The sequence below is a fragment of the Squalius cephalus genome (assembly GCF_949319135.1).
Source record: "Squalius cephalus genome assembly, chromosome: 14".
Lineage (NCBI taxonomy): Eukaryota > Metazoa > Chordata > Actinopteri > Cypriniformes > Leuciscidae > Squalius > Squalius cephalus.
The window spans coordinates 20,386,110-20,399,459 of NC_137135.1; the positions used below are offsets into that span (position 1 = coordinate 20,386,110).

At 39.1% G+C, this 13,350-nt stretch overlaps 1 protein-coding gene across 4 annotated transcripts in view; it reads right to left on the reverse strand.

Annotated features, from left to right (window-relative positions):
* atp11c (ATPase phospholipid transporting 11C (ATP11C blood group)) overlaps positions 1-8,170 on the reverse strand; it is a 58,736-nt gene extending 50,566 nt beyond the window's left edge. For all 4 annotated transcript variants that reach the window (XM_079893275.1, XM_079893274.1, XM_079893272.1 and 1 more), the window contains exon 1: positions 7,587-8,170. In XM_079893275.1, coding sequence (XP_079749401.1) covers positions 7,587-7,613 — 27 coding nt within the window. In that variant the 5' untranslated portion in view covers positions 7,614-8,170. The remainder of the gene's footprint in view (positions 1-7,586) is intronic.
* Positions 8,171-13,350: the final 5,180 nt, after the last annotated feature.

Here is a 13,350-nt window from a genome sequence, read left to right on the forward strand (position 1 = left end):
CGTGTTCCATTCACCTTTTAAAACTGTAGTTTAAAACATTTAAAAAATGCTTATATTTATGGTGAGTTTATAGACTCCCCTGTTAATGATGCAATTAAAGCTATTAGTTTTTTATTCGGGCAGTTTAGAATGTTTTATGATTTTAGTTGTTAGAATTAATTTGACATGCTATATTCATTACCTGTTTGTTTACCTGATCAAATATTTTATTTAAAAAAGACACTTTAGTGACAGTGCACTATTATTATTATTTTTTTATATATTTTTTTGCACTCTTTCAGACTCTATTTGATGTAGAAGTGTATAACTTGTTTGGTATGCAAGGAGGGAGTGAAATTGCAGTAATTACAGTATTTAAAAAAAGTGTTAAATAAAACAGTTTGTTCAGTTCAGTGCTGTATCGCACACCTTGGCAATATAATCACCATTGGCTATACATTTTTTTAGTATACTCGCCAGACTATATATATATAAAAATCTGCTTTTCCGACTGTTACATTATTTTATGGTATTTTTCTATTCAAGAGTAAGATGCAAAATATTACTCAATTCAGTATTCGCGCACAATATGTAAACCATGCGCAAGTGCCAAATTGAGTTCTCTTTCGCATCTTCTTGTACTTGAATGGTTTAAAATCACATTAAAATGCACACAAAGGAATCGTTAAACAGAATCGAAATGCACATATCCTATTGAATCCACATTACTAGGAAATTTGGAACTGGTTCTAAAATAGAACCGGTTCTCGATACCCAACCCTAACTGCAAAACCTTATGCACAGATTGACAATGAGCACACATGATTTTCCACTCATTTACATTCATTCGAGACAATCAACTGGGATTACGGTAACACCTCGTCAAGATGGGCATTTGACACTTCACACACAGAGCCGCATTGCCTCACAGAGCGTGTGCACACGCATGCATGAGTGTTGGGTGAGCCGCCTGACAGCAGCTGCTTTCCAACAAACCTGCACACCAGGTTCCCTGAGGCTGGCGACTTCTGTTTATGATACCACCCAGACACCCAAAAAACATCCTTTGTAGACACAGCCAGACGGCACGACTGATTAGCAGCTAGGACACACCACAGTGGAGGCAGGAGTAGAGCAGGGCTGAGCGGTCCTTGCGTGACAATACGCCCGGCTACTCGGACAAAACACAGACAAGACAGCCAATCACAAGGCAAACTGAAAGCTCTTGCTGGGTTTCAAAATGGGTTCAAATTAAGACGTGATGTGACGACTCTAAATTTTAAGGTACTCTACATTGCCTGGCTTTATACAAGGGAAAAAATCTAGATAGCACATCAGCACATGATATACATGCAAGCTTTCAGTATCCCAGAATTCTGTGGGACTTGTGCCAGTATTAAAAACTGGTTGGTTTTTAAGTGAAATGAAATGAAAATTCCACTTATTTATTTTTTGTGAATGTGTAATAGATCTTTGAGGCAAAAGACAGCAGTAGGTTTATTAGGCTGCTGTTACTTTAAGAGCAGCACGTATCCAACATACTGTTACACACGCGTTTTCTTTCAACTGTTTATGTTCACTTAAGACATAACCGCTTATGTTTCACAAGGACACATTTGACATAATTATGTAAATTTGTCTGTTCAAGCGCAAGACATGAAAGAAAACTAGATTTAATAGGATATTCGTGCGCTGTCTGAGAAGCAGCTTTCTGCATGCGCACTTTGGATGTTCGCGCACAGAAAACTTGTAATAATGTAGGGAACCACTTGTTATGCATTAAATCACGTAACAGTTCATGTTTTTACTTGCACATATGATTTTGTTTTAATTCAAATGACACGTGTGCTGAGTGAACGATCAGCAATCAAGTGCATGCAACAGAAGTGCTCTCTCTCTCTCTCTCTCTTTAGTGTCAGGTTAACATTAGTAATATGCTCCTCATTTTACTCTCTTTGCTATTGCCATATCCAACTGAACTACAGTGCAAACTTTCCAGCGATGTGTGTGAAAAAGGGATGTGCCATGTGCGCTCAATCCACTCCATGTTTCGCTTATCAGCTCGAACATAGCAGCAATATAGGCGTAAATATTTGTTTAACATTCTATTAATTTGATACGTTTCCTTCATAGACATCCTTCTCTGATATATCCATTCCGCTCTCTGGTTACTCATTTTAATGAGTGAAAGTACACAAGCGCAGTATCGGGCCCAATACCTATACTGGTATCGGTGCAAACTTACTAATAAGCAACTAGTAATAGTGGGAATTGGACCCTAAACTAAAGTGTTACCAAATCCTCATAACTTGATCTTCCAATGACAACAAATTCTCCAGTAATTTTGTTTGCTAACATCACTACTCATTTTTTTTCTTTTTCAATAATCCATTTCACTTGCATGTACGTCACATACCGGTAGAAAATATCTGTTGCTACTTCCATCTCATCACAACTTTAATCTAGAAGAAAACAGAGCTATAAAAAAGCTACAAAAAAGGATAACTGGAAAAAACATGCCGCCAATGGAAAGTACAAGTCACCAGAGTTTAAATCCAGGTTCAGGTTATTTCCCTGTAGCTCACATTCTCCCACACAAACTTTATGTTGTTTCCTGTTGCCCCTGCATATTCATAGCAAAACAAAAAAGCCCAATAAAATGAAAAAGATAGAATAAAGAGAAGACAAAAACATCTCACAGATGTTTCACAATATTGCAAAAATTATTAAATGACTGCAGATGGTGAAAAACGACAGAGAGAAGTGGAAAGGAACCTTCAACACATCAAACATTTGTGGTGTTCTTTGGGTAGGCCACGGTTAATAACATCCGTACAGCTCCATCTTCAGATCTCCTCAGGGGTTTGCTTCAAAGAGGCAAAGTCTTTCCTAAGAGAGCATCATACACACCAAAAGGAAGCTCTCTGACTTCACCTTTAACTACTGAAGAGAAAGGACCTGAGCAAATGCTCCGAGAGAGTGACAGGACAACATAAAGAAATCCTGTCAGACAGGGCCTGACGTACAGTAGATGTGTCAACAGCAACTCTTAAGTCTAACTGAAACAAATAAACACTGTTTGTTCATTGTAATTTCTGCTATCTTGCATTAGTATCAAGCTAGTGCTGCAGCCGCACAATATATCTAAAAATAAAATTAATATCGCAATGTGGTTTAGTGCGATTTTCAAAACAGGCAGATTGCAATTTCTTTAAATAGTACATGCGCTATCAGCTCCAGAATAGCACTGCTAATCCACACACATGATACAGCGCTTCAGTGAACCACGAACGAACTGCATGAATGCAAAGTGCAGAGTTTTACTCTGAAACCGGCAGAGCATACATTTGCTGGCAACCCATCAAAATAAAAGCTTGATGGCTTAACATTTGAAAATGAGGTCATTTTACAGTTTCACAATATTGCATGTGCAATATTGCACACTATAAGATTTAATTATTTTTATTAAATATAAAAATTTGGGGGGAAAATCCAAGAATTTGACTGCCAAAACAAATTAAAATTAAAAGCAGCTTCTGGGAATATTTTCATGAGGTTCCAGCAAGCAGCATTCCAAGACGTTTCCCTCTGATCTATTTTCATTAAGTACTTGATTTCTTATACAGTACAACAGTTACAATATTATATTTCTTGTTTAGTATATTATAATAATAATATAATTATTACAATTATTATTATTTTACACTAAATTGGTCAGAAAAGTGGGAATGTGGAGAACTTTATGGTAACTGAAAAAGTTTGTGTTAGTTCTTGTAAAGACTAAATGCAAAGTGAACATCAAATTGATTGATTTTGAGCTCTCCAACAAAATCACGCCATGCACTCATTCTAGAATAACTCTTCCAAATATAGCTAAGTCATCTGGTGAACTAGGGCTGCATGATACTGGGAAAAAAAATGACATTGTGATATTTTGTTTTTCTGTAATATATATATTGTGATATGAAAACAGTTTCACCAGATGACTTGAATAGCTCTATTTGGACAGAATTATTAATTCTAGAATGATTGGGGTGATATTGTAGGGTAGAGAATCTGCAAAGAAAATAATAAACAAATTGCAATCATAGGTAAATACAATAGATCAAAGATACAAATGTTTTTCAGATAAGTCTAACAGTAAGGTAAAGAAATGCAATAATCAAATGGAAAATAACACTGCATAGTCTTCACTAGGCTAAATATAATTAGTCTTTGTTAAAGCTACAAACGTGATTTTCTCTTTGTATTTTGCTGTTTAATTAAGGTTAATGACACAGACAGCAGCAGGAATATTAGGCTGCCGTCACTAAGATCGAATGCACGGATCCAATATAATGATACGCATCCGTTTTCAATTGTTTACATTCATGTAAGCCATTAGCGACTGCATTTATGAGGATACTCACCAAGACATAGGCTAATTTTGCATCAAGCAAAAATAGACACGGAAGAGAGAACAGAATTAGGTGTTTGCGTGCTGTCTGTGTGCGCACAGAAAACAGAGCGCGAGGTCCTAATGACTTGTCTTTCACATCTTCTTGAGCTCGAATGGTTAAAAATCAGCTGAATGTTTAAACTGACAGGACCTAGGCTAAATCACATGCAAATGATAAACTTTCGCTTTATGTTGGTTAAAGTTTGCAATTAATCCAAAAATCACGTTAGTTTCAAACTGTGGTGCCTGGTCCATACGAATCAACTACAATACCCATTCTTGACGTCGCACATCCTTGATGTATCTAAATATAATGAATCAGGAAACCAGATAGGGTAAAATAAACCCTGCGTACAAATTCGTACAGCTGATTTGCGCTCAAGTGAAAGGGCAAGAATTCAAATCAGAATTTGAGAAATTATTAATCACAATTATATTTTGAGCAAAATAATCGTTTATCGGTTTAACCATTACTGTGCAGCCCTAGTAAACTGGCTGCCAAAAATGCACCAGTACATGTGAACAATGCAATTGTCTGAATGTGTTCATATTGTATTCACATCTTTGCAAAAGAGATTCGAAATTGAATGCTATCGCATTTCCTCCAGACCACCAGCCAAGCCACAACAGAAAACATCAAGAAAACATCAAAGGCACCAAGATTTAGCATTCCTGTCAGAGAACTACAACCGACAGGATTTTCCCAAAACAGGTCGCAACACCACCCTCCTAACACTATTTTAATGACTTTGCCAAGAAAGCAGAGTTAGAAGATTCCCACCAATACAGTTAATGCAACATTTGATTCCCAGTAAATTAAAAGGCGTCCTTCCAGATAACATGGAAAACTACTGCAATAACAATACTGTCCACTACAGGCATGGTGGCCACGCAAACGTTATTTATGAGCCATACAAAAAGATACTGAAGCAAACACTATAGCAGGGCCAGAAAATACGCTGACTTGAGTAATATTACAAACCTTGTGGGAATATCAGAGCATGCTATATCATTATATTGGTCTATTACTGCTGGAATCTATAGCGCTCACACTGCCAGCAGCACGATTTTGCCTAATGGCACCAACAAGTTATTGGAGAGTTACACTATAAAAAGAGACAAGACAGTAAAGCAGCTCATCATAAAAGAAAAATCTTGTGTCAGTGCCACCAGAGCTATGTTACTGACCAGTAGGGATATGCAAAATTTTCAAAAACAACTAGTCAACTAACTGGTCTTAAAGGACCCGTGAATAATAAGACTGGTTTTGGGTTTGCTTGAATCAAAAATCAGATAGAGGGGTAAAAAAAATAATAATGAGGTCTTAAGAGATTAAAATGTTGAATATTTTTAATTTGACACACTGTCTTATATGCACAATGCTTGAATTGCTTGTGGTGGGACGCTAAAGAAAATTTGTACCAACCAAAGATCCATGTGAATGTGCTTCTTGAAGCTGGTTGCTTAAAGGATTAGTTCACTTTAGAATTAAAATTTCCTGATAATCTAAACCATCAGAAAACATCCCATTGAAAACAACTGGAAAAATATGCCAGCCACGTGAAAAAAACGCTTTGGTGGAAACAGGGCCTGAGTAAGCGAGGATGTGGTTTGTTCACACTGACCCAGAAATTACCCCAACTGAGAATTTACATTTCATACAATTAAAACATTACCACAAATTGGTTCGCACACAACCATATTAAAGGGACAGTGCACCCAAAATGAAAACTGCAATCATCCTAATGTTGTTCCAAACCTAGATACATTTATTTCTTCCATGGAAACTTTCACTGCATTTTTTTTATTTTTTTATCTTCATATAATGAAATAACAACTCAGGCTATATCTATATGTGTTCCACAGAAGAAATAAAGTCATACGGGTTTGTACTGACATGCAGGTGAGTGAATACATTTTTAGTTTTGGGTGGCCCCTTTAAAGTCGGAAACGTAAGTTTCGATAGTCTTTTCTTCCCTATTGTGATGTATACCTGAGCGAAACACCTTCTCAAAAAGGAAAAAAATGGAGGGTGGGACTTGATTTTGACCATGGGGAATTGATTGGATCATTGTGGTCTGCTATTGCTGTGATGTCATGTGAGTGACAGGTTGTCTCACCCTTGTGCAAGCAAACATGTCATCAAAGAAAAAGAAGAGGATGGCAGGGGAAGTTGGTTTGATTAAAGATTACGAGGGCACATTAATTTTAACAAAATAATAATGTGCACAGATAATTTATTAAAAAACAAGAATTGTCCATTTTGATTTCATGGTGACTTTAAGGATATGGAGTGCACAGTGAATTAATTTGTAAGACTAATTACATCAATAATTGAAGCACAAAAAGAGAGGAACTTGACTACAAGAACTCCCACCACAGCCTAAAACAGCAACTAAAAAGGCTTCATCTTAAACCCAGCATTAAACTTCAAGAGCTCCTCCAGCACTGCCCTGATGCTCTGCAATTATGTGGTAAGAGCAGAATTACTGCATCACGTGTCCAAATAAAGTTCCCATCTAAAAGGTTGCGACAGCAATGAAGGGCATTAGGAAATTAATTATTGGATTCAAGTACAACACGTAAAGGGCTTAGCTTGCAAGACTGAGCAGTATTATTTGATTAATACAATCAGGAATGCAGCTCAACTTTAAAAAAAAAAAAAATTGGCAGGACACATTTAAACGCGCTGCCTAAAGCGATTATCTTCACCACAGCAGAGGCGTCGTCAGTCTCTCAAACCTAGTAATATGACTGTCCTAACCCTAGGTTTCAAATGCCTTTGAAACAACCGTCAGCTTCACAAATAAATAAAAAAATGACGGCTGCTAAACCCCATAAACTCATGTTTTGAATCGCTAATGTGCGTGGCACGACTCACTTAGCAACAGCTGGTCCATGTTACCAGGAAGTTGACTGCATACCTCAAGTAATTACTGCTTTGGTGGTGTTGAGAAACTCTTTGAGGCTAGCCAGACCAGCGCTTTAAGCAGGGTGGCTCCCTAGTTTTTAAATAAACGCTCCACTTATGCACCATTTAAGATATCCCATTAACATGCGCCCTGTTGTCAGACTCAGATTGATCATTGGTTACAGACTCGGATCACATCTTCGTTAGCTTCGTTTAAAGTAACATGTAAGTGAACGGCACTGGAATGCCATTACATACCAATCGGTTGAGCCTCCTCCGTAACATCTTTAATTCTTCTGTCTTCTTTGGTATCTGAAGACACTGATGAGCAGCTGTTCCTTTTGTTGCAGCCAACTACAGGCTAGTTGAGCTTGATGATGAGTAAGTTTGCATGTATGACGGCAAAATGCGCCCTATTTAGCTATCTACTACTTTCTAACCTGTTTCCCCGAGCTATATGCAATGCGGCGGTGAAGTTACATCGTTTCCATATTAATTGAATCCTGTCATCTCTAACCATTCGCATTCTCCTTTTGGATACTTTGCGCGGCGCTAGTCGCGGGAGCTCCCCGCGCGCGGGGTTGATAGAGTCAGCGGCATCCTGTACTCTGTGTGCCCTGTTGCTGAGCCTCCAAATAATTCACCGCATTCGCTTCCCCACGGTTAACGGACTGCACGCGACTGGAGATTGACGAGGGGGGGTGAAGTGATGGCGATCTCTTGAAGGTGCGGATTTCCACTCGTGTGCCGCCGCCCCCTCCTCTCGTTCAGATTCCTGTCAAACACACATTTTACTCTCCTAACGCAAGTGCAGCTACGACAACAAGCCCCGCCCCATCGGTGCCGTCATGACGCAAGCTTTCTGGGAAATGTGTTTTTAGGCAAGGACGATTCTTTTTAAGCGTTTCACTTTTGAGAAACTTGTTCAGTTGAAATTAACGTTGGTTGTAGTAATCGGAAATTGGAAATGTTGATCACTTTTGCAAAACTTGTTCAGTTGAAATTTACGTTGGTTGTAGTAGGCTAATCCGAAATTGGAAATGTTGACCTTTAGTCATCGTCATATGTGTAGGCTATATCGTGGGACATGGAAAATCCAGCATAGAATCAAGGTCAAAACAGTCATAAAAAATACATGCAATATTATATATATAGGCTATAATATAAAAACCATAGCATTTATTTTGAAATAGGCTATAAGTTGATTAGTGTATGCTGTAGTATAGACTCGGATAAACCAAATTAGCAAATGTGGAATACAGTAAAAGTAATAATGTACTGTATCATATTTATTATTTCATTATTACATGCATTAAAACACCTATATCTAACGTACTTTATGTCTGTGTCAGTGGTATTGCAAATACATAAGACTACATGAACCATTAATAATAGCCTACAGCGTGTTCGCTTCTGGGCTGGGAAGGGATAAAATGCATTTGACCAAAAGTACTGAATAACGGACGTCCTCTCTCACCCCTTCACTCACACGGTCAGCTTGTTGATATATTTTGTTATAGCACCACCACGTGGTTCATGTTTAGATTGCAAGCATGTTAAATATTTACCCAACAAGGAGATTGGTCCAAATAGATTAAAAATAAATTCATATGCAGAGTGGTCACACTTTAATTTGTTTTTTGATATGTTATAAATTTGTAGGCTTTATTTGTACCCCCCCTATAATTTGTAGACATCTCTCTCTTTCTCTCTCTCTCTCTCTCTCTCTCTCTCTCTCTCTCTCTCTCTCTCTCTCTCTCTCTCTCTCTCTCTCTCTCTCTCTCTCTCTCTCTCTCTCTGTGTCCAGGGCTTGACATAAACTTTTTTGCTCACCAGCTACTATGGCTATTGGTTTTCCAAAAGTTACTAGCTACTCGCCATTTTCACTGGCCACAATTTTGTTGTTGGGATATTAGGGGTGTGACGATACACAAGATAATACACGAGTCTCGTCGAGACAATACACAATATTGGGTTCACAAGAATGAGAGTCATGAGAATATTTTAACACTATTTTAAAAAAAATTTCAATGATGAAATATATGACTGGAAAATTGTCTTCTATTTGACTGAAAATCACAAAATGCAATGCAAGTGCATTCATGGTTTAACTAGTCCACTAGTAAACAGCAGACAAAGAGCTGCTAAGAGCTCCCAAGGCTCTGCGTGTGGTCCACGTAGGGCATGAACGAAACACAGCAACATGAGGGCTGGGTCTACCTCCTCCAGGGGTAGTGCTTGCAAGTTCACCACCTGGTCCTGAAAAGAAGTGGTGGGAACTTTGGTCATGTCCAGGCCGGGGTCTCAAAAATGCCTGCAGGTCCCCCACCCTCTCTATGAGTGTGAGTGTGTTCAGGAGCGCTGTCTTGAGGGACAGGATCTTAAGCTCGACTTACTCTAGTGGCTCAAAGGGCGCTCTCTGCAGAGCTGTAAGTACATAGAGGTCCCACAAGGGGATGAGGCGTGGCCGAGGAGGACTCTCAGGAACCTGATGAACAGGTTATGCTTTCCCAAAGACCTTTCACTGCATCATGATAGGCTGCAATAGCAGCAACACACTTTCAAGGCGGAGGAAGCCTTCGCTCCAACCTGCAGGAAGGAAAGCACAGAGCTGATCAGGCATTTATGGGGGTCTTCCTGTCCAGGCATTTATGGGGGAACACCTATCAACAAACAGACTGTACTTCAAGGCATAAGCTTGCCTAGTAGAGGGGGCTCTGGATTGTGTGATAGTGGCTACCACTGCCGGTGGTAAGCCACTGAAGTCTGCCACGTCCCGTCCAGAAGCCACACATGGAGGTTCCAGAGATCTGGACGCGGGCATCATATGGTGCCCCGTCCTTGAGAAAGGTCTTTCCTTAGGGCAATCCGCCAGGGAGCTGTTGTCGCAAGGAGCATCAGGTCCAAGAACCAGGTCCAGGTGGGCCAGTATGACGCAAGCATCAAGACCTGCTCCTCGTTCCTCCCTGACCTTGCACAGTGCCTTTGCAAGCAGGCTCACTGGGGGAAATGCATACTTGCGCAGATCCCGGGGCCAGCTATGTGCCTGCGCATCAGTGCCAAGGGTCCCCTCAGTCAGGGTGTAAAAAAGCTGGCAATGGGAGGATTCCGGAGAAGCAAACAGGTCTACCTGTGCATCCCCGAATCGACTCCAGATCAGCTGAACCACCAGGGGATGGAGTCTCCATTCTTCTGAGCTTGAGCTGTCGTATCGTTTCGGCTCCACGATTGAGCTCGTCCGGCACCAGAGGAGACACCAGAGGAGGAGAAGACAAGTGAGTTGCAATATGTGACGTGAGCGTAAATCGCCCTGGTGGTTGATGTATGCCACTGTCGCAGTGTTGTCCGTCCGGACCAATACGTGCTTGTCCTGCAGCAACAATCTAAGCCTGCGCAGGGCTAGTAGTACTGCAAGCAACTCAACGTAGTTGATATGCCACTGCATTTGAGGTCCTGTCCAGAAGTCAGAAGCTGCATACCAGCAGTGGTGGAAAGTAACTAATTACAAATACTTTCATTACAGTAGCTACTTGAGTACATTTTTTAAAATTTTAATAGTAGGCTAGTATAATTGTATAGTATTCAATAGTATAACTAAATTGTGGTACTTTTACTTTTACGTGAGTTGAATAAAAATAAACTATTCAACTTCGCTACATTTATTTTTCACCAAAAGTATAAAGTACTTCACAAAGGTGCTGACGGAGCAACAGGGCGAGCTGGCATTTGACAGACACTCTACGGGACATGTGAATGTCTTTTATTTATTCCACAAGTTTTGACGCGTATTGTCTTGTATTCACACTCGAAATACATATTGTTCCTTCATCACTGTTTATTCTTCCAAGTTCTTCCAAGATTCCAATAAAGAATCAGATTTCTTACATACAGCATAATCCTCTTGCGCAGCGATGTCTGCTCAACAACTTATTTGTAGAGATACTAATACTTTTGAGGTAATTTATGCTATATTATAATAAACGGTCAAAAGCTTTGTATTCTCCCACTGTGCGTCTGCACCATAGACTGTAAAAAATAGGTCTGCACTTATTGCATGTGCGTCAAACTTTTTTACATGCGCTACAAAATAGACGTCACTGAACATGCGCGGTAAGAACAAATATAAACCAAAGAAACATATTCAAAAGTAAATGACTAATTAACATAAATAATTATTATATCAAATTTACGTAATAAAAATATGAAAATATAAATTTTGAAATATTAAATTTGGCTCTTACAAACACTTTTCAAACTACTTCAGTGGAGCCCTGCGCTTCAGCCAATAACAGACAGGTCTGACTCGGGAGCAAAACCAATCAAAACTTCCAGTTCGACTCGGGGGCGGGGCGTTCAAACCGCGCTGTGACTTTCAATCACTGGTGCTGGCGTTTTTTTAAATCAGTGTAGCTAAAGTTTGAATATTTTAGTGAATGCAAGAGAACTATGCTCATATTCTGATTTTAAATTGTAATTTTGGCAGCCCCTGAAATGGGTCATACCATTGATATTACCAGAGCACTGAGCAGTTGAAGTAAACTGAAAACTCGGACGGAGCAAGAACAATGTAAGTGTCTAAAATGCACGCACACAGTTCAGTTGAATGGTAAAGCTTGCCCTCTTTAACGATGCAGTTAAGCTAAATGTATGAAGCTGAAATAACCTCAACATTAGCAGCAACTGTGAAATAAAATTGCATGCTTTATCTGTCTATCAGATGCATGCAAAAGTGTAGTTTGTTACTATAGCAACAGTGGACTCCCAGCACGAAAAAATAGTTTTTTATTTATCATGTTAACCCATACCCCACCTTATATTTTTTACTGGCACTTTTCTGTTAATGCTGTTTTTACTGTTCTTTGCTTTTGCCCATTTTAAAAACATTCAGATGATCTTATGTAGACTTACTTTTAAAAATTAGTAATAATAAACAATCACTCCTGGCCACAGGGATAACTAGTATGTTTGCTTAGCGTCAAACTCAAACATTACAATTTATGAGATTATGTTTTGCTCCAAAATCACTATACTGTATACACATCAGTCGTGTTTGAAATAACTTCTGTGATCCCATGTTGCTTACACAGAGTGAGACAGAAAATATATTATTTTATAAAATTCTATACTGTGATAACAGGCTATGTCAATTAGCGTTGCATTATAGATATACATCATTCTTGTGAAAATACCCGAGTTGGCTTGAAGAATACAGATAAACAAAGATATATCATCGCTATAAAAACAAAACAACAAATTTATAAACGCAAATGCTAACAAGTTAGAAAACACAATAACAATTCCAAAAACAAAAAAAACAAATCAGAAAACACAATGACAAATCTGAAAACAAAATAGCAAATCAGAAACACAACGACAAATCTGAAACAAAATAACAAATCAGAAAAGCCTATGTGGCGAATGGAATACTGACCGCTGATTGGATGAGATCTGTCAATCAGGAGTTGCAGAAAGAAGGCTACAGCAGACTGCGGCAGGAGAAGTCGATTTGCGTGTGCAATGCATGTGTAAAATATATTAGAGCTGTCTATTTAACTGGCTAATTTAGTGCGATTATTATAGAGAAAAAAACTTTTCATATTATATCTGGTTTGGTCAGACAAAATGAAAAAAGAACCCAATCTGGTAAAGTGGGAGAGTGCCGTGTAGAGTAAGAACAGCAGATTTCGACTCTCCCTTTTTCTTATCTCTTATCAGTTTGGAGAGGCATTTAATTTTAAATAAAAATGAAGAAAATGTTTAAAAATGTAAATTTTTGACTCTTTCTGCTTCTGTACTGCCGAGAACTTCTGGGCAAAGTCCTTCATCCTTGCCAGGTTCAGCCAGAGATGGCTTTCTTGACATCGTCTGGCTGAGGGCTTGCGCCGTGACTTTTGCCACCCTGAGGGCAAGGTCAGTCGCCGTGCGCAGTTCCTGCATCAACCCCGGCTCAGAACTACCCTTGTGCAGGGCTTTAGCCTGATGGACTTGCAGGAGGGCCATAGCATGCAGGGCGTAGGCAGCC